The sequence below is a fragment of the Rhinoderma darwinii genome, chromosome 3, assembly GCF_050947455.1.
Source record: "Rhinoderma darwinii isolate aRhiDar2 chromosome 3, aRhiDar2.hap1, whole genome shotgun sequence".
Taxonomy (NCBI): domain Eukaryota; kingdom Metazoa; phylum Chordata; class Amphibia; order Anura; family Rhinodermatidae; genus Rhinoderma; species Rhinoderma darwinii.
Window position 1 is genome coordinate 258341896 of NC_134689.1, and position 22299 is coordinate 258364194.

General features: G+C 41.3%; 1 protein-coding gene across 1 annotated transcript in view; it reads right to left on the minus strand.

Annotated features, from left to right (window-relative positions):
• Positions 1 to 22299, minus strand: part of SNX1 (sorting nexin 1) — a 41414-nt gene extending 19115 nt beyond the window's left edge. The window contains exons 1-9 of the mRNA XM_075857844.1: positions 22128 to 22299; positions 15146 to 15248; positions 14578 to 14699; positions 9211 to 9277; positions 2851 to 2894; positions 1957 to 2098; positions 1544 to 1622; positions 887 to 962; positions 567 to 680 (exon numbers count right to left, since the gene is read on the minus strand). Coding sequence (XP_075713959.1) covers positions 567 to 680; positions 887 to 962; positions 1544 to 1622; positions 1957 to 2098; positions 2851 to 2894; positions 9211 to 9277; positions 14578 to 14699; positions 15146 to 15248; positions 22128 to 22235 — 855 coding nt within the window. The 5' untranslated portion in view covers positions 22236 to 22299. The remainder of the gene's footprint in view (positions 1 to 566; positions 681 to 886; positions 963 to 1543; positions 1623 to 1956; positions 2099 to 2850; positions 2895 to 9210; positions 9278 to 14577; positions 14700 to 15145; positions 15249 to 22127) is intronic.

Consider the following 22299-nt stretch of genomic DNA (forward strand, 5'->3'; position numbering starts at 1 on the left):
TGGAAAAAATTGTAATTAGTAAACTAGTAGGGACAAAGTAGCTCCATCCTTTAGAATAGAGTTCATAAACTTTCAAATGCATTGGTCTATGCAGTCCCCAAGCCAACACATTAAAGTCCGCTCTGTAGAGATGTGCGTTCTATTTACAAGCGGCGAGAGAAACCCTCAACAAGGCAGGAAAGTAGTACTACAGGCTGTATAAGAGTATTCCCGCACTCTGCAGGCAGGGTAAATTCCTGCTCCATGTCGCACAAGATACATTCGATGCAGCAGATATCTAGCATATTCACTGCTTGAAATGAGCCATACGCTTGCCTTGTAAATTATGTTTAAAGCTTCAAATGGTCAGGTGATATCATTCAGGTTGTTCTTTAGATAAAGAAAGAACGCTTTCTGATATTATATACTGTACATATAGCCATCAAGCAATATTAGTATGAAAGGTGTCTACAGGAAAAAACATATACATGCTTATGTTGTGCTTGTCAAAGTTAGGTCATCAAGGATTGATTCTATTTTTAAATGACACTGCTCTGTTGGTCTAAAAAGCTGAATCCAGTACTTACAACATCGGATTCATTCATCTTGATGGTCATTTTGTTGACAGCATCAGTGGCTCTACTGAACATCTTGAGGAGACCAGCTCCACTAAGAGTCTGAGTACTGACAGCGCGAGGAAGCTAAAAGAGAAAAAACTTTGGTTGGAGTATTATAAAGACATAATGCAAAGACCAATGTTGTTCATTAATAATGCACAGTTAAGATTGAGAACTTATTAAGTGTTATCAGCATAAGTATAACCCACTTCATATCAGATAGAATTCACTCACAAGCTCTGTAAAACACAATAGAGTACTTCGAATCTAAATGAGGACATAAAACGTACCTCTTCCTTCTCCAGAAATTCACGGACATCTGGGTCTTGTAAAAGAGTAGGGTGGTTAACAATTCTTTGAAGGTATCTGTAATAAATACCAAGACACAGTGTACATATATCAGTCTGAACAAAAATGTTATCAATCTTTTTATAATAGAGTGTAATAGATCACCGGTTAGATCTAGTTGTCCTCCCAAGTTTAGTACGTTTTCTTTACACGTCACTTTGAAAATTAGTCAGATTGTTCTGCCTTTAAAACTAAATACTCTAACCAAGAGTTTACATGAGTGCAGGGGGAGACTACAGAAAAACTGCCTAGGAGTTAGACCTGGAGCACTCACATGGTTAAAAATACATAAGAAACAGTCAATGTAAGATGTGGCATTACTGGACATGCAGTCAAATCTCTCTAGAAAGGGCTAAGTAACTAATACTAGCCCATGCACATTGGTTTTAGACAGAGGAAGTCAGTGTAATGTCATTTACTGTCCATGGTACGGTAGACCTGGGATTTTAAGCCATTGACTGGGGGCAATAAAAGCATGTTTATTTTAGTGTCCTCAGCTTTGGGTTTACAGTCACCAAAACAGCATTTCTTTAGCTACTAAATAGAACTCTGAACGGTCTACATATGAGATGCCTTTTTATTACCATACTGGTTCCTACCTCTCCAAAGCAGCGCGCCTTCTCTCTAGAAAATCAGCTGAAGAAGAATCCTCTTTCCCCACCTTCACTTTGGTCATACCTGAGCAAAAACAGTGTCCATCAGATAAATGGTATTTTCCAGGTATACACATCTAACAATGCAATGAAACTACCGTAGTTATCTGGCCTAATGGCATTGAAAACCGTGGCGTTCAAGCTCAAACCATATTTATCAAGTACCATACCACTGTTTCCAACATCGATGACATTTTTGTAATTGTTGGAGAAGGGGCATGACATTGAACTTTAATTTTTGCTTTTTTATGCTTACATTTGACTTCTGTTTTGATTACATAATATATGCAATGCTTATGCAAAGAAAAAAGTTCTATTTCTTCCTCGGGGATAAAAATGTCTGTACCAGTACTACTCACCTATGAGGCTTTTCTCAGGAGGTGGAGCGATTATGACGCCTTGATGGGCATGCTTCTCAGAAAGCTTCTCAAAAAGGCCCAGGAAGTCACTGAACCGTCTCTTCACAGTGAAATGCTTGCTTCTGAACATTGGCAAATTGGTCTGGCATAAAAACAGGCCCAACTAATAAACAATTCAAGCAAATTGCATATTTCCAATTCTGTCTGTATTCTCTCTAGGGCTTCTCTGCCAGTGCATGACTCAACTGCGGGTTCCTAATTGCCGAGATAGATCGGGAACACTGGCTCTGTTTATGTGAGGCATTTAAACATCGCCCCCTACCCCACTTATAAAATGTAGTGGAGCCCTGCTGGACCTTCCAGGGCTGTCCCGTTTCAAACTCACGTGACAAAGATAAACCAGGGTTTGACAATCAAAACAAATCCATCCTTTGTCATTGCTCGGCGAGTAGAGAGGAAGCTGTTAAATAGTAAAAAACCTTCACCAATCTCAGTGCTAAGGGATAATAGACTATTTGGGGGCTTGGATATCGCAGAAAACTCCACTGGATTCCACTTAAACTGAACAAAATATTAATAAATTGATCACTAAGAGGAATGTTTCCTAGTTGTCCTTATTAATTCATCCAAGACTAAATAAATCCTGAAAGCATCTTGTTCTATTTGGACTGTTCATTAGGTAGTAAAGATAAAAATGTATTCTGTACAAATACAAAAAAAGGCGGCAATAAATATTTTACTCTATTCTTCCACACAAGTATGGAAACCATAGAATCTAATTAATGCTTCTGTTCTGTTGTTGCAGGTGCTAGATTTCAGAAAAGACTCCAAGAGGAAATCATAGAATTAAATAAAATACATCTGAATATAGAAAAGTTGGCATTCATTACTTACCTGAGTTGATACTTGATAAGCTACATATGCATTCATACCGTCACCTATTAGAAAGGAAACACAATTATTCTTTCCACAAAAGTAACTTAAAGGGGAACTGTGGTCTCCGTTATGCGATCCCCTCTGAGGGCAGCATAAAGTAGTGACAGATATTGATTTCAGCGGTCTCTCACTTAAAGGGAACCGGTCACCAGCATTTCACCTATTAAACTCTACTCCTCCCTCGCTGGCCGCTGCTGTCCAAAAAGTTCATTGCAGTTATCCCCTCTCCTAAACGCCTCCTCCGACCGCAAATAACGGTCTGCAAACAATTTGCGGCTTTTTTTGGTAATAATCCGTCAGTCTCGTTCGTTCCTCTTCTGCCTGCCGACTACCGAAATATCATCTAAGATAGCGCGCATGCGCCCGTCATGTAAGGAGGCGGGGTTCACTCGGAAAGGCTTGAGGAATGAAGATATGACTCTTATGCTCATTAGTATATGGCACATGAACACTAAAAAACTGAATACTAAAAAGGTACAGAGCCTACTTAGAAGACAATTATAGGTTATATAGAAATGATTGTTCACCCACTTCCACCAGGTAGTGCTGGTTTAATAGGTGAAATGCTGGTGACAGGTTCCCTTTAATGTTCAGTAGCTTTGGATAACTTACACCTTAATCCTTGGACATAGAAGTGTCACACTTATAACATAAACCACAGCTCCCGCCACAGCGGATTGACAGATTCTCCCTACTACTGTGCATAGAGGAAAACCTGTTAATCAGCAGCGGGTGGGCAGGGGCAGTGGCAACTCAAATAAGCATGACGCTTCTCTGGCCGCACGCTGCCAAGGATTAAAGCGCAACTTCTCCAGAGCGACATAATAGCACATAATTGGCAGAACGATGAACTGTCTGTCACTACTTTATGCTGCTCTCAGTGAGGACACGATAACAAAGATGACATGTTTCCTCTAAAAATGACAAAATGGGCTGAGCACAAGAACTGCATTATGGGTTAGTTATACTATACAAAGGAAAGTACAATGTATTCATTTTTAATGAAACAAAATACCATGATTTGGATAAGACAACAGGTCAAGAGCCAAAAAATGTCTTAGAATTGACCTCTTCTACACTGTAGCCTTAAACCATACAATCACGATTAACAAACAAGCTATTTTGAATTAATGTGTCCACTGCCACATACACAGCTCACCTTAACCATGTTCAAAACATTCAAAAGATGATTTAGACCCGTGTTTGCATCTGCGTCAGAGGCTCCATTAGGAGCCCCCATTGCAGATTCTGTTATTTTTGCTGGACAAAATAGCGCAGTCTACAGTGACATATTGTCTGGCAAAATGACAGAAACCATGACGGAACCCATTAATGTCAATAGGTACTGATGGGTGCCTTTGGTTTCAGTCATGCTACGGATCCGGCCCTTCTGTTTAACCCATTTAATGGAAATCGTAGCGCTGATGTGAACAGAACCTTAACCCCTTAAGGACGCAGCCTAGTTTTGGCCTTAAGGCTCAGAGCCCATTTTTCAAATCTGACATATTTCACTTTATGTGGCAATAACGTCGGAATGCTTAAACCTACCCAAGCGATTCTGAGATTGTTTTCTCGTGACACATTGGGCTTCATGTTCGTGGTAAAATTTGGTCGATATATTCAGTGTTTATTGGTGAAAAATTGCAAAATGTAGAGAAAATTTTGAAAAAATAGCATTTTTCAGAATTTAAATGCATCTGCTTGTAAAACAGACGGTTATACCACCCAAAATAGTTACTAGTTCACATTTCCCATATGTCTACTTTAGATTGGCATCGTTTTTTGAACATTTTTTTATTTTTCTTGGACGTTACAAGGCTTAGAACATAAACAGCAATTTCTCATATTTTTAAGAAAATTTCAAAAGCCTTTTTTTTAAGGTACCTCTTGAGTTCTGAAGTGGCTTTGAGGGGCCTATGTATTAGAACCCCCCATAAAACACCCCATTTTAAAAACTAGACCCCTCAAAGTATTCAAAACAGCATTTAGAAAGTTTTTTAACCCTTCAGGCATTTCACAGGAATTAAAGCAAAGTGGAGGTGAAATTTGCAAATTTCATTTTTCTTGCTGAATTTCAATTTTATTCATTTTTTTTTCTGTAACAAAGAAGGTTTTACCAGAGAAACACTACTAAATATGCATTGTCCAGATTCTGCAGTTTTTAGAAATGTCCCACATGTGGCTCTACTGCGCTCGTGGAATAAAACAAGCCCTAGAAGCAAAGAAGCACCTAGTGCATTTTGAGTCCTCTTTTTTATTAGAATATATTTTAGGCAGCATGCCAGGTTTGAAGAGGTGTTGAGGTGCCAAAACAGTAGGAATCCCCCAATAGTGACCCCATTTTGGAAACTACACCCCTCAAGGAATTCATTTATGGTTGTTACCATTTTGACCGCACAGTTTTTTTCACAGCACGTATTTGAATTGGGCTGTGAAATGAAAAAAATTTCATTTTTTCCAATAAAATGTCATTTGTGATCAAAATTTCTTATTTTCACAGGGAACAAAATACCCCATTTTGTTGCCCAATTTGTCCTTAGTGCGGCAATACCCCATTTGTGGTGATAAACTGCCGTTTGGGCTCATGGGAGGGCTCAGAAGGAAAGGAGCGCTATGTGTTTGTTGGAGTCCAGATTTTGCTGGATTGGTTTTCGGGTGCCATGTCGCATTTGCAGAGCCTCAGAGGTATCAAAGCAATGGAAACCCACCAGAAGTGACCCCATTTTGGAAACTACACCCCTCAAGGAATTCATTTATGGTTGTTGTTAGCATTTTGACAGCACAGTTTTTTCACAACACCTATTTCAATTGGGCTGTGACATTAAAAAAAAATGTCATTTTTTCCAATAAGATGTAATTTTTTATGAAAAATTCTTATTTTCACAGGGAACAAAATACTCCATTTTGTTGCCTAATTTGTCCTTAGTGTGGCAATACCCCATTTGTGGTGATAAACTGCCGTTTGGGCTCATGGGAGGCCTCAGAAGGAAAGAAGCGCTGTGTGTTCTTTGGAATGCAGATTTTGCTGGTTTGGTTTTCGGGTGCCATGTCACATTTGCAGAGCCCCAGAGGTATCAAAGCAATGGAAACCCACCAGAAGTAAACCCATTTTGGAAACTACACCCCTCAAGGAATTCATTTATGGATAATGTGACCATTTAGACCCAATAGTTTCTTCACAGAACTTATTTGAATTGGGCTGGGAATTAAAAAAAATATATATTTTTGCAAATAATATGTCGTTTTGGCTGAAAATTTCTTATTTTCACAAGAAACAAAATACCCCATTCTGTTGCGCAATTTGTTCTGAGTGCAGCAATACCCCATTTGTTGTGATAAACTGCCGTTTGGGCCCATGGGAGGGCTCAGAAGGAAAGCACCACCATTTGGCCTACTGGGGATTTTCTAGTGCTAAGTCATGTATGCAGAAGCCCCTGAGGTACCAGTACAGTTGAAACCCGCAAGAAGTGACCCCGTTTTAAAAACGACACCCTTAAGGCATTCATCTAGAGGTGTAGTGAGCATTTTGACCGGAGACCTACACCCCATAAACTGTAATGTGGGTTCTCCCGGGTATGGCAATACCCTACATGTGACTGTTATCAGCTGCCTGGGCACACAGCAGGGCTCAGAGGGGAAAGACGAGGGGGGATAAGCTGTGCGGGGGGCGTCAGGGTAAGTAAAATTGGGGTAAATTATAAACCAAGGGATGTATGATAAATTTTAAAACACTCTTTCATACAGAGCTCTGGTTATTCGGGACACGTGTCACATTGATATATTGTGTCATCCCTTATAGCAGAGTTTGCACCTCTTTTGACTTTTTCCCTTCTTGCCAGTTTGGGGAACTTCTCCTGGAAAGTGTTGCCCTGGTACGATGCGTGTGGCCCCGCTTCCAGAAGTACTGGGTGCCCCCCCTTCTTGGTCCCTAAAGATTAGGTTCTTGATAATCACCTCTTGAAATTCCAGGAAAGTTCCCGTCTGGCCTGCACATCGACGTAGCACGTACGCATTGTACAATGCCATCTGTATGATGTGCCCGGCCAGCTTCTTATACCACACCGCATGGCGCTGTAGGGCTTCAGGATTTGATCTGACAAGTCCACCTCTCCCATGTACCTATTGTAGTCCAGGAAGCAGTCTGGTTTGGGGGTGGCCTTTCCTTCATATATCCTAAATTTGTAGGTATACCCTGATGCACTCTCGCAGCTTATATATCTTCACGCCATACCTTGCCCTCTTACCCGGCAGGTACTCGCGGAATTGAACCCTCCCTTTAAAATGTACCAGGGACTCAATAGAAATACACTTCTCAGGGGTGAATGCTTGGGAAAACCGGGCACTGAAACGGTCTAATAGGGGTCTCCGTTTATACAAACGGTCAAAACTGGGGTCACCTCGGGGTGGGCATGGCTCATTATCAGTATAATGTAAGAAGCGAAGTATTGCCTCATTTATTTATTTTTTTAGGTTCCAGTTCAGTTCTGAAGTGGCTTTGAGGGGCCCATATATTAGAAACCCCTATCAAACACCCCATTTTAGAAACTAGACCCCTCAAAGTATTCACAACAGCATTTAGAAAGTTTATGAACCCTTTAGGTGTTTCACGGGAATTTAGAGCAAAGTAGGTGTGAAATTGACATTTTTTTTTTGTCAGAAAATCCTCTTTATACCATTTTTTTTACAACACAAAAGGATTTATCAGAGAAACGCAACTCAATACTTATTGCCCAGATTCTGCAGTTTTAAGAAATATCCCACATGTGGCCCTAGTGCGGTAATGGACTGAAGCACCGGCCTCCGAAGCAAAGGAGCACCTAGTGGATTATGAGACCTCTTTTATATTAGGCACCATGTCCGGTTTGAAGAGGTCTTGTGGTGCCAAAACATTGTGTGACCCCAATTTGGAGACTAAACCCCTTGAGGAATTCATTGTAGTTTTCTTGGGGTGCATGCAGCTTTTTGATCAGTTTTTATTCTATTTTTAGGTGGCGTGGTGACTATAAAACAGCAATCCTACTATTATTTTTTTATTCTATTTTTTTTACTGCGTGCACCGTGCGCTATAAATGACATATTCACTTTATTCTGCGGGGCGATACGATTACGGCGATACCAGATGTTTATAGTTTTTTTTATGTCTTATGGCGTTTGCTTAATAAAATACGTTTTGTAATAAATCACTCACTTTTGGTGTTACCTTATTCTAAGAGCCATAACGTTTTTATTTTTCCATCAATAAAGCCGTGCGAGGACTTATTTTTTGCGTAACGAACGGTCGTTTCCATCAATTTTTAGGTACATGCGACTTTTTAAACTCTTTTTATTCCATTTTTTGCGAGGTGAAGTGACCAAACAATTGTGATTCTGGGACGGTTTATTATTATTTTCTTTTACGGCGTTCACCGCGTGGGATAAATAACGAAATAATTTTGTAGTTCAGGCCGTTACGGACGCGGCGCTACCAATTATGTACAGTTTATTTGTTTGTTTATATATTTTTATTAATAATAAATGACTGATAAGGGAAAAAGGGGGGATTTTTAATTTTAATACTTTTAAATCTTTTATTTTCTTATTTTTACACATCTTTTTTTTACTTTTTTACTTTGTCCCACTAGGGGACTTGAGGACAGGAGGCCCTGATCGCTATTCTAATACACTGCACTACATGCATAGTGCAGTGTATTAGAACTGTCAGCTACTCACTGACAGCAAGCATAGTGGGTCCTGACGTTGTCAGGACCCACTAGGCTTCCATCTATGGCATAGCCGGACGCCATTGTTTGGTGTCCGTTGCCATAGTCACCATCGCCGGCCGCTATCGTGTAGCAGGCCGGCGATAGCAGCTTAACCCCTAAAAAGCCGCGATCTCTATAGAACGCGGCTTTTAAGGGGTTAATCAGCGGGGACACAGCGATCGGTCCCCGCTGTAGGAGCTGTGACAGCTGCTGTACGAGACAGCAGCTGTCACAGCTCCTGTATGTGTAGGGAGGACGGCCGAAACGGCCGTTACTCCCGAGACGTACTATTCCGTCATGGAGCGCGAACAGGGTGCTTTCCATGACGTAATAGTACGTCACTGAGCGTTAAGGGGTTAAGGAACAATGTTCTACGTATAATCGCACAATATCAGAAGTCAACATGATTAAGTAACACTGACAAGTAATAGCAGAAGATAATGTGATACAACTAGCTCTCTTCTTGTATGTACGCTGCTTGCAGCCAGTGCTTCTTTATCCTCTGGAGGATCTCTGCTAATCACAGGCTTCATAGAATATAATTAGCCGGTCTGCCAGGGACCACAGGAGGACTCACCAATCTTTTCTGGATCTGTGATACTGACGTACAGCTCAAACTCATCCTCTTGCTCTTCCTCTTCTAACTGAAAGCAAAGAAAACAAGCAATAAGAGAATACAGTGTCATGGTTTTAGTCATCCAGCTTTTCACTAGGAGTTATGAACTTCATTTAACCCCTTAATGACCGGGCCATTTTGCACGTTAATGACCAAGGATTATTTTTTGTTTTTTCACGGTCGCATTCCAAGAGTCTTAACTTTTTTTTTATTACGTCGACATAGCCGTATAAGGGCTTGTTTTTTGCGGGACGAGTTGTATTTTGTAATTGCACCATTTTTAGATGCTTACAATATATTGATTAACTTTTATTAACTTTATTTTAGGAGAGAATTGAAAATAAGCAGCTATTCCAGAATTAATTTTCACGTTATAAATTTATGCCCTTTACTATGCAGCATAAATAACATGTTAACTTTATTCTACGGGTCGGCACGATTACAGGGATACCAAATGTGTAAAGGTTTTATATGTTTTTTCTACGTTTGCACAATAAAAACCCTTTTAGAAAAAAATTACTTGTTTTTGCATCGCCGCATTCCAAGAGCCGTCATTTTTTTATTTTTCCGTCGATGTGACCGTATGTGGGCTTGATTTTTGCGGGCCAATGCGTAGTTTTCATTAGTACTATTTTGGGGTACATAGGACTTATAGATTAACTTTTATTTTATTTTTTATGGGGGGAATGGGAGAAAAGAGAGAATTTTGCCGTTGTTTTTTGCGGGTTTTTTGGACGCCGTACATCCGGCGGTTTCATTAATGTGTTCATTTTATTGGTCAAGTTGTTATGATCGCGGGGATACCATATATGTGTATGTGTTATTTGTTTTGACACTTTTACTGAATAAAACCACTTTTATTTGATTTTGACTGTAATTATTTTATTTTTTTTCAACAAACTTTATTTAACTGATTGACATTTTTTTTTTAAGTCCCACCAGGGGACTTCACTATGCGATGTGCCGATCGCATATATAATGCTTTGGTATACTTAGTATACCAAAGCATTATTGCCTGTCAGTGTAAAACTGACAGGCAATCTGTTAGGTCATGCCTCCGGCATCGCCAAACAGGCAGTTGCGGAAGACAGACCTGGGGGTCTTTGTTAGACCCCCGGCTGTCATGGAAACCCGAAGGCGACCCGCGATTTGTTTGCGGGGGCGCCGATCGGGTGACAGAGGGAGCTCCCTCCCTCTGTCAAACACATTAGATGCCGCTGTCACTATTGACAGCGGCATTTAATGGGTTAAACTGCCGGAATCGGAGCGCGCTTCGATTCCGGCAGTTGCAGCAGGAGCCAGGCTGTGTATAACAGCCGTGCTCCTGCCGCTGATCGCGTGGGTACACTGGCAGTACCCGCGCCATCACAGGACGGATATATCCGTCCTCCTGCGCGAACTAGCAGCTGCTGAGGACGGATATATCCGTCCTTCGGCGTTAAGGAGTTAAAATTCCCTAAGACTGCATACAGCTATAACTGAACACCAAGCATGTTGGGTTCAATTTGACAGTTCAGTTTGAACCAACGAAATTGCTCCAAAAGTCTACTGGCTTACAGCAATACCAAATAATGTGCTCCAAGATTTAAAAAAAAAAAAAAAAAAAAAAGAAAAAAAGGATCGAAATGTCAAGTTAAATGTACAAGTAAATGTAAGTTTTACATTACATGTTAATGGGGTTTTGTCAAACTCCATTCACTTGTATTGAACTTTGATTAGGATTTTCCATGCAGAATCTGAACTCACAGCCACAATACCCAGTTCTCCTATGGTTCTACTGAACAAACCTTAGGTCATCAAAGGGTGAAACTAGCATTAGGCTTTAGATGCGCAGAAATTTTTTTTTTTAACATTCTCACGTTCATCACTGCTAAAGCATTGCGTATCACACTAATGTCTTGCTGCTTCACAAAGAGAATATGTCCCTATTCAAATCTCTTAATTAGGTTATCTATTAGATACTCTAATGATAATTAATGCACCCACAGTATAGCTCCAAACTCATGTGACCATAGAAATGTAAGCTTTATGTAAAACAGAACTTCTCTCTCAGCTGACTGGTTGAGAAAGATCACCTGACCTGCTCCATAACTCCTTTAGAAGACACGTGCCAGTTACAAGAACCATCTTGGTCAATCAGCCTGTTTAACATACAGGACACACTTTCTTGGGGACCACCTTTGGAGAACATGCCAATCCTTAAATTCTCATCACAATCTTAAACATTCTTCAGTCATGTTAGACAAATTTGTGTTGTACTTTGTCTATAATTAACATGTACCTGCCGTATCTGGTGACCTTTCAGAATAAACCGTCATATGTATGTACATGAGGAACACTATTCCTGATTATATGGCTTTTAACCTGAATTTCCCTGAGCTAGTAAGTGTACTAGGATGAGAAAGAACCCTTACTAGAAGCTGAAGCAGTGTCTCCGTGTGTCTCTGCCAGATCATCAAAAGGGCTTTTGAAGTGGTCGCCGGGGGGGGGACGACGACGACGACGACGGACCCACCTAAAGTACATTGCAGTTTTGTAGCCGCGAATCGTGACTACAACCACAACAAAACTGCATTGTGTTTGTCCTGCAAAAGGACCTGCATACAAAGTCAGATGACCTTATAAGTTTGCAGTTCTTGTTACTGTTGAGACCTGTAGGTCACATGACCATGTTGGCATGTCCTAGTACAGCAGCAAGACTCCATAGAGAAGATTGAGCAGTTATGTAAGTATTAGGGTGGAGGGATTAGTTCAAGGGGTCTGTATTAGTTTAGGGGGCCTGTATAAGTTTAGGAGGTCTAGGGTCTGAATTAAGGGGTCAGTCCTGATGTGTGCATTAGTTTAAGGAGTCCGGTCTGGGGGTCTGTATTGATTTAGGGAGTCCGGTCTGGGGGGGGGGGTCTGTATTGATTTAGGGAGTCCGGTCTGGGGGGGGGGGTCTGTATTGATTTAGGGAGTCCGGTCTGGGGGTCTGTATTTATTTAGGGAGTTCGTTCTGGGGGTCTGTATTTATTTAGGGAGTCAGGTCTTGTGGTCTGTATTTATTTAGGGAGCTTGTTCTGGGGTCTATTTGTTTAGGGGGGTCTGGGGACTGCAATAGTGTGTGTTTTCTAGGGTCTGTGGGTTTTCTAGGGTCTGTGGGTTTTCTAGGGTTCGGTGTCTGAATTTATTAGTGAGTGTTAATGTATGGGCATCGGTTCTGAATTTGCTTAGGGGTCTGGTCTATGAAACAATTTAGGGGGTTTGGAGTCTGAATTTTTGTGTTTCTATAGAGTCTGGAAATGGCTGCAGAAGCGAGTGGCAAAGAGGTCTCGACAGAAAACTCTGCAGTGGTCAGGAGAAGTCGCCCAACAGTCTATGTCAGATGGAGAAGGACATAAAAGAGAACAACGTTACCTGTGAGTTGCTGGAGTTATAGAGGAGCCGTCACCTCTTCAGACATGACATAGGAAATCCTTGTATTCCACAAAAAGTCTGTGTAGTCCAGGACTAATATACAAATGGGCGTTATTCCCATTATCAGAAAGACGTGTCCCTACACAGTGTGATGCTGTCAGCAATGGTTGGAGAAGGTCAGTATGTAGGGACACCGCCCTTTGACAAGGGGAATCGTAACACCTATGGTCTATTTTATCCGCCACTGGTCTCTGCATCCCTTAAAGAGGCTCTGTCACCATATTATAAGTGCCCTATCTCCTACATAATGTGATTGGCGCTGTAATGTAGATAACAGAAGTTTTTATTTTGAAAAACGATAATTTTTTAGCAAGTTATGAGTTATATTAGATTTATGCTAATGACTTTCTTAATAGACAACTAGGCGTGTTTTTACTTTTTACCAACTGGGCGTTGTACAGAGGAGTGTATGACTGACCAATCAGCGACCAATCAGCGTCATACACTTCTCATTGTTCCAGCTCAGCTTCTTTCACTGCACAATCACGCTGGACTGGAACAATAAGAAGTGTATGACGCTGATTGGTCAGCGTCATACACTTCTCTTTACAATGACCAGTTGGTAAAAAGTCAAAACATGCCCAGTTGTCTATTAAGAAACTCATTAGCATAAATCTAAAATAGCTCATAACTTTCTCAAAAATGATCGTTTTTCAAAATAAAAACCCCAGCTGTTATTTACATTACAGCGCCGATCACATTATATAGGAGATAGGGCACTTATACTCTGGTGACAGAGCCTCTTTAAGCAGTTCCCTCCCTTCTCTATAGACTACTTTGGGCAGCATGTAACCTGATCCCTCAGTAAACTGATAAGCCATGGTTTCTCTCAAAACCAATAATAGCAGTAAATTTGAAAGTGAATGATCAGTGCAGGAGGCAGGGAGAAGTGGCTCATGAATGGAGAAGAGGTATTTTTCTCTAACAAGATGTATTAAAAAGCTTCTTATATTTGCTTGCACTATTTATTTATGCATTTTGTTGAGGGGTTAGTGACCATTTACAATACAAACAGCATGCATTATTAAATAAATATCTTAGACCCGATGAAGCTAGTGTACTTTGAAAATCCATGTCAGAACTTCCTTAAATTTCTCCTGCCTGAAATTAAAACGAGCATTTTACTCATAAAATGCTCATTTTAATGTCACGCAGGAAAAAATTAGTAAGAGATCTATTTAATAATGTGAAATGTGGTGACAGACCCTCTAACATCTTGAGGACCAGAACGATATCTTGATTTTTCCTCTTTACATCCCGGCACGCAAACTTTTTTTATTCTTTGCTCGATGTAGCTACATGAGTCTTTGTTTTTGCGGGGCGAGCTATACTTTATGTTGTTGCCATTTTTTGGTACGTTTACATTGATTTAGATTAATTTTTAATAAAAATGAAGAAAAAAAAAAAAGGTAGTTTTTACAGCATACACCAATCATAGGTATACTATAAAATTGTCGTGTAGGTTACACCGAAGAGGTGTATATTATTTTATGAATATTTTATGAATTGGGACTTATATTTATGAAAGTTTATTTCTTGTAAAACATGTGAATTTATTTGTATTTTTTAAATCTTTTATCATTTTCCCTTTTTTTTTTTTTTAAATCTCATAGGGGGACTTTTAGTTTTGATTTAGTGGTTAGGGAACACCTAAGTATTTTCCTCGATCGCGTCACAAAGATTACCAATCTGTAGAATGGCAGCATGTTATAAACCTGCCATTGAAAATATAAAGCAAGTATTTAGGCTGCTGAGAAAGGGCTTTGGTGATTATTTTAATGCCGGAGGTTGATTTTAATTTTGTAATGTACATGAATATGTGAAATGGCTGCGGTTACTGGAGAAAAAGCAATGGATTCTTGTGCAAATTACCTCTTCATAAGTTTTCTGCTTGGAGGTAGCGGAAGCGGCTGCAATAAGCGCAGGGGTACTAAGAGGAGTCTCCTCTTTTTGATTGTTGCGTGAATTGTCCACTGAAAGCTTGACAGTGGATTCTGTAGAGAAAAATAAAAACAGCAGAATAGTTACAGTTTAAAATGTTACCAAATGGTTTTCCCTTTATTACATGGTGGCTTATGTACATTGGAATATGATAGCTCTTTATTTACACCACAATTTGTTTAGGGTGGAAGCATGTACTGTTCTGTATTCCAGGTTGATCATTCTACTTCTAAAAACATTACGCAAAAGCCATCAGCCCTGACTACCCCATTAACATTATGCACATACAAATAAAAGCATATGGATCAGACAGGTATAATCCAACCTATCCAGTTCATGTATCCACAACAGCAATTGTTGACAGAACGCCCATAAGAAGTTACATTGATGGAGGATTCAGAAAATAACAATGTCTACAAGGAACATAAAACTCTACTCTCTGCACTCTCTCAGACTAGTTTCTAAAGTGCTATAGCACTACAAAATTCTTTATGTATACCTGCAAACAAATCCTGGTCATCATCATCCAGGAACATTCCATTTTCTCTTGAAGCTTCTGGGACCACCTCCTTCTGGAGCGGCGGAGCAATCAATTCTTTGCTCTGAAATAGAAGTAAACAGTGAGTTGAAGGAATTATGCAAAAGTGAAGACAAGTATCATGATAACAGGGGATCCTGGCCATACTTTCCACAAAACAGCTGAGCTAAGATTACAAACAGGATCGGAGGAGCAGGTTTCCAGTAATAGCACTAGGATGTATTGCTGATATACTGGTTAGACAAGTCAACACGGGAGACACTGAGGATCTGGCCCAGCTAACGCTCATCACATACAATAACATTTACAAAAACACCCGTTTCACCTGTAAAAGACAAATTTACAATTTTGGGAAATCAGTCAGAAAAAGACACATGCGGATTCACTACATGCTTTTTGACAGCCCAGTACACTAGCGGCATGGGTCCCTTATCTCCCACGATACAGGCAGGTTTTTACAACTCTTTTTTTTACATGCTCTATTTTTCTGACACTGGTATACAGAGATTGCAATAACTCAACTGCCCCTGTACCCAATGGGGATCACAATCTAATTTCTTCTCTTTCACCCTGACTATAATCCTACAAAATCCATGACTTTGTGCAAGTGTACCAAGAAGAATTGATGCTGTTTTGAAGGCAAAGGGTGGTCACAACAAATATTGATTTGATTTAGATCTTCTGTTCATTCACTTTGCGTTTTGTTAATTGATAAAAAAAAATTATTAGACACTTCTATTTTTCAGAGCATTCTTACTTTTGCAGCATTTTTCCACAACTGCCTAAAACTTTTGCACAGTACTGTATAAATGAAGGAACCAAAAGTTATACCATAAATATACCCTCCTACATTTGCCTTTAGATGTGAAATATTTTGGAGAGGGATATAAATATAGCCGTATGGCAGAAATGAGAACGCTACGTACATATAAAAAAAGCTCTGGGACTGGCGCTGGAGCGACAGCGCTTGATTGATGGGGCCAAGGATAGCGAAGTATTTCTTTTTTTGTTTTACTTATTATACATCTATTATAATATAATACATCTAATGATACATCAGCAGCCCCTTAGAAAAAAATTTTACAACCCGGATAACCCCTTTAAATAGCAATTGCCCTGGGTAAATAAGCAAAACAAACAATAGAAACAAAACTGATCGTTCATACATAAAAATCTAAATCTCTTGGAATTTTCTGGTTTGTTTCATTAGGTAAAAACAGTAGACTAAATGGAATGTTATCAATCTGTGCAAGTGGTCTGGACCAAAACGATAAGCCTCTGTTTACATCATGTTCAAGCCATATGCATACCTCTGACGGAAGGCTACAACATATCCCACTATATAAGGATATGTAAAAGAAAAAACTATACCACGTGGCATACTTATGAATGTATCCACCTCTATAGAATAGTGCAGTCTACTACACTATTCTATACAGCAAATAAAATAAAAATTATGCTGACGCACACAGACTCTTTTGGCAAATGCCAGATGAATGTGGGGACCTATGTGTGCATCTGACATATACGCCGGTAGCCTTCCTGGCATATATGCTGAATATAGGGCTCTAACGTGATGTGAACAGAGTATAAATTACCAACAAAAAGCACTGGAGTGATCTGATCACTGTCATACTACCTACACACTTGCAGTACTAGTGTGCACTCTTCCACAACCTACCAGAGATACTGGTTTGTTTGGTTTAACTTATGATGACATATGTGGAAAAGTAAACCTTACTGTGTACACAAGACAGGTAGTCTGACAGATCTGGTAAACTTAAAATACAAAAAAGTCATAGACCACTGAGATCCACGTCGAAGGTGTCCTACAATTTACCTTTGGCCCTTAGGTCTTGATAATATGGTTTAAAAAAACAAAACAAAAAAAAAAAACCCACTGTATTTGCGCCATTCTTTGGGTACAAAAAATTTCTAATCTGCTGTGACCTTTTTATTAACCAATAGTGCCTAAATTTTGAGCCATTTGCGCCATGCAGGTCAGTTTGTAAAAGTGGTGTGAAAAGTGGTCTGGCTTACTGATTGTCCAGGATTGAAACATTTATAAAATGTTTTGTGTTTTTTTTTAAAAATAAGTTGCAAATAGAAAAAGTTGACTATTCCACAGAGACCCTGGTGTAGAAAAAGTGAAGTAATTTTAGTTTTCTTCTTCATGGTTGGAAATCACACTTTTCAGCTACAACACATAGCAGTAGAACGGGGTTTAGGGGGCCTTGTTCTACAGATAGGTGCAGGTCCCACAGGTGGGACCCACATCTAACTGACATTTATGACATAGCCTGTGGATAAGTCATAAATGTCTCTGATAGGAAAACCCCTTTAACTCACTCCCACTGAGATCTAGCTGACTGGAAACCATTTTACTATAAAAAAATTAATTGTATCGGCTATTGTTTAGAATGGCATATCCTATCACTATTACAGTATAATATTATTTATCGAGCACGGAGAACGACGTAAAAAATAAAACAAAAAGTAACCCTCCAGAATTGCTGATTTTTTTTTGTCACTTTATTTCCCAAATAAAAGTGATCAAAAAGTTGAACGTACCCCGAATGGTACCAATAAAAACGACAACTCGCCCTGCAAAAAACAAGTCCTCACATTGCTGCAATGTCTGAGAAATAAACAAAATATATAGGTATAAAATATGGCGGCACAAAGCAATCTTATTTTTAACAAATTGTTTTTCCTTTGTAAAAGTAGTACATTATAGAAAATATATATATAAATTTGGTATCGCCATAATTACAGTCTCCCCCCGCCCATTCCACCCTACAAAGATTATTTTTTTCCAGTTTCCCAGTACAATATATGGTGCCATTAAAAACTGCAACTTATACCGCAAAAAACAAGTCCTCATATGCAGGGCCGGCCTTTGGGGCGTGCGACCTGTGCCATCGCACAGAGTGCATGACTCCAGCAGCTGGAAGGGAGAGCTGCGCTGGCTCCCTTCCCCTGCTTGTGTTTCTGAAGTGGTAATTACGCCGAGAGAAAAGAAGGAGAGCCCGGGTGGAAATGCAGTTGCAGAGTCACCGGGCCCACCTTCCCTGCTCTCGGCGTAACTACCGTTGTAAGAGCCATAGCGGTTTCTATCGGTGCCCTAGCCGCCTGCCAAACAGGCAACCCCATGCCCGGCGGCGCCGCTAGCAGATACTATTGAATACTATAGCAGAAAAGGAAGGTAGTGGGGCACTAAATTATACAGTGGGGAGGCATTATACTTTTTTATGGGGCATTTTTTGGGGTGGGGCGCCAAAATAAAATATTTCACAGGGCGCTATCTATCCGGCCATGCTCATATGGCTATGTTGAAGCAAAATAAAAAATAAGTTAACTTCTAGAAGGCGGGGAGAATTTTAAAAAAATAAAATAAATGGCTGTGGGGCCAGGGGGCTTAGGGTACTTGCAGCTTATCCACAAATTTGCTTAGGATTGTATGTGTTATAACGGCAGCTTCCTCAGAAGAACCTACTGAGGGGTCTCCAGTTTCCATCCGAGTTCCTGAGTCATATTTGGACGCTGCACACAAGTCATGTGTTCTGGGAGGTCAATGAAAAGCGGACTATTCTTTTCAGATGGTGAATGTGTAGTTTGTTGGAGAATTCCTGCAGCCCACAGAAATGTTTTCCATCAGCAAAATGTTTTGAAATCTTGCCAGAAATACAGCTTATATAGAGACAATAGAGATTTGTACTATCCACAAATAAGCAGAGGGAGAGGTGGTTTATGTGTTTCTTTACAGGCACGGTCCCCAATACCAACAATAAAAGGAGCGGCTCAACTCCCATTGACTTTTGGTGTGCCACACTCCTAACCCCATTTTATCCAAGTCGGGAACCTTATATTTCCCGTTTTGGAATTGCATATGAGATACAAGTCTTTATACTGTATCTGTGCTACAGTAACAAGCAGAACTGCCTATAGGTCTAACGTAAGGAATTGTATATACAAAACCCTGATATACCTGTATTTCCAGATTTCTCTCTTTACATGCAGGGAACATTTGATCAAAGAAGAGCAATGGAAGGGAAATGTGCTGCAAGAGCCGCAGGCAGGTAGTCATTTCAAGACATTAAACAGCCTTGGGGATTGTATAAAACGAACATAAAAAAAATCTGCCACGTCTGAACGCGCCCTTGCTTAGTTATCGGATTATTCCAGTATATAAGGTGAGCAAGTCTGATAATGCATGTATACACTATCCTCTAATATGCAAGAATAGATTCACCTTTAGTTACAGAAAAGTAAAAGTTTCCAGAACTGATGGAAAATGTTGTCACAATGTAAAGATTTTCCTACACACATTATCTGGGCACAATCACATGAGGGGTGTGGGGTGCCAGAAAAGTCACAAATATGGCATGTATATACAAGCGGTTTAACCTCCATCGCAGTCATGAGACAACTCCTTTAAACCTGTCTATATTAGAAAAATGAGGATCATATCAGCAAGTCTTTGTGTTGTTATCTGGGTCATTTTTATATGAAGCCACACAGTTAGGGTATGTGCACATGATATCGACCATTACGTCTGAAATTACGGAGCGGTTTTAAGGAGAAAATAGCTCCTGCATTTCAGACGTAATTGCTCGTACTTGCCTTTTGCGAGGCGTCAATTACGGGCGCAATTTGGAGCTGTTCTTCATTGAATTCAATGACGCGTAAAATGACAGGTCATCGGCACAGTAAGTCGGCAAACCCATTTAAATGAATGGGCAGATGTTTGCCGACGTATTGGAGCCGTATTTTCAGGCGTAAATCGAGGCATAATACACCTCGTTTACGCCTGAAAATAGGTCGTGTGAACCCAGCCTAATAGTTCTTTATATGCCTTATGACATTACTGAGCCATGAAAAAAAAGAAATCCCAAAATCAAGAGTGAATGAGATTGGCACTGCTACCTCTACTCAACGCACCTGGAGACTCAACCACCCCCTGGGAACTTACCTTTGTGGTGCTCTGCAGAACAAGCGTAGTCAAAGTAAGGGTATGTGCACACGAGAAGTGGCTTTTACGTCTGAAAAGACCAGACTGTTTTCAGGAGAAAACAGCTGTGTCGTTTCAGACGTAATTGCTCCTCCTCGAATTATGCGAGGCGTCTGTGACGCTCTTAAATCTTGAGCTGCTCTTCATTGACTTCAATGAAGAACGGCTCAAATTACGTTGCAAAGAAGTGCCCTGCACTTCTTTGCCGAGGCAGTCAATTTACGCGTCGTAGTTTGACAGCTGTCAAACGACGACTCGTAAATGACAGGTCGTCGGCACAGTACGTCGGCAAACCCATTCAAATGAATGGGCAGATGTTTGCCGACGTATTGTAGCCGTATTTTCAGACGTAAAACGAAGCATAATACGCTTCGTTTACATCTGAAAATAGGTCGTGTGAACCCAGCCTAAGAACAAAACCTGCAGCACTCACCAATTCTTTAAAGTGAACCTGTCATGTAGGTTATGCTGCCCCTTACTGATGTCAGCATCAATAGGTACCGGACACACTAGTGTGAAGTAGGTTTAGAGAACTTACATGCAACACCAAAGCCATCAGAGAAGAATCCCACTAATTCACGAGCTGCTACTCCGTCTGCCCCCTTCCCGCTGATAAACAGATTTCTCCCAATGCACAGTAATATTGAGAAATCTGTCAATCACTGGCGAGTGGGAGCGGGAAAAAGTAGCGTCATGCCCTTTCTTCAGGCGTTTCCATCTCTGACCTCCCATTGACATCAATGGGAGGCAGAGAAAGCGGTTTTCACTGAGTTTCTTGCTCGCGGCGCTCAAAAGCCGTGGCCGACAAACGCAGCAGAGTGCAGGCAGGTTAAAATCTGCCTGGAATTTTGAGGCAGATTTTTCCACCTGCAGAAAAAAAACTCAGTGTGAACAGGGCCTTAGATAGCTTGCTTGTAAGGAGAAAGTGGGAACACAGCGTTTTGACACAACATCCATCATCCCACCAGCAGATGGATCATGTACGCCAGGAATGCAACCAAGGGTGGAGTTGGAAAACAGTCGTTTGAATGTCTTCTGCTTAAAACTGAAATAGAACTAGGAACTAGCACGTTCTACCAGGATAAAGTAGCTGCTTCCTAATAACGCTTCGTTATTCATTTGCATATTTGGAAAAGTAGAACAGTAAAAAAACAGGAATATGGGGACATACCAATTTGCAGTCTACATGTTAGTTCTACATAGAACATGCAAAGTTCTTTCACCGAGCACACCTGCGTGGCCACCGAGCCTTTCACCGTGCACACCTGCGTGGCCACCGAGCCTTTCACCGTGCACACCTGCGTGGCCACCGAGCCTTTCACCGTGCACACCTGCGTGGCCAACGAGCCTTTCACCGTGCACACCTGCGTGGCCAACGAGCCTTTCACCGTGCACACCTGCGTGGCCAACGAGCCTTTCACCGTGCACACCTGCGTGGCCACCGAGCCTTTCACCGAGCACACCTGCGTGGCCACCGAGCCTTTCACCGAGCACACCTGCGTGGCCACCGAGCCTTTCACCGTGCACACCTGCGTGGCCACCGAGCCTTTCACCGAGCACACCTGCGTGGCCACCGAGCCTTTCACCGTGCACACCTGCGTGGCCACCGAGCCTTTCACCGAGCACACCTGCGTGGCCACCGAGCCTTTCACCGTGCACACCTGCGTGGCCACCGAGCCTTTCACCGTGCACACCTGCGTGGCCAGAGCCTTTCACCGTGCACACCTGCGTGGCCACTGAGCCTTTCACCGAGCACACCTGCGTGGCCACTGAGCCTTTCACCGCGCACACCTGCGTGGCCACTGAGCCTTTCACCGTGCACACCTGCGTGGCCAGAGCCTTTCACCGTGCACACCTGCGTGGCCACTGAGCCTGTGCAGTCACAGGACAGCAACGGATCACAGACATGACACTGTTACTAGTGTTACTCACAGCCCCGGTAAAGATGTCTTCTCCCTCGGTGTCACTGTCAGTGCCCGGTGCCTCCTCATCTTCATCTAGTTCCGGGGGACCGTGCTGTACTCCACTTTCATCCGCCATCACTGGAGCTACCGGAAGCGGGGGGATTACACAGGAACTCCGGACAGTAGCGGGCTGAGGGCGA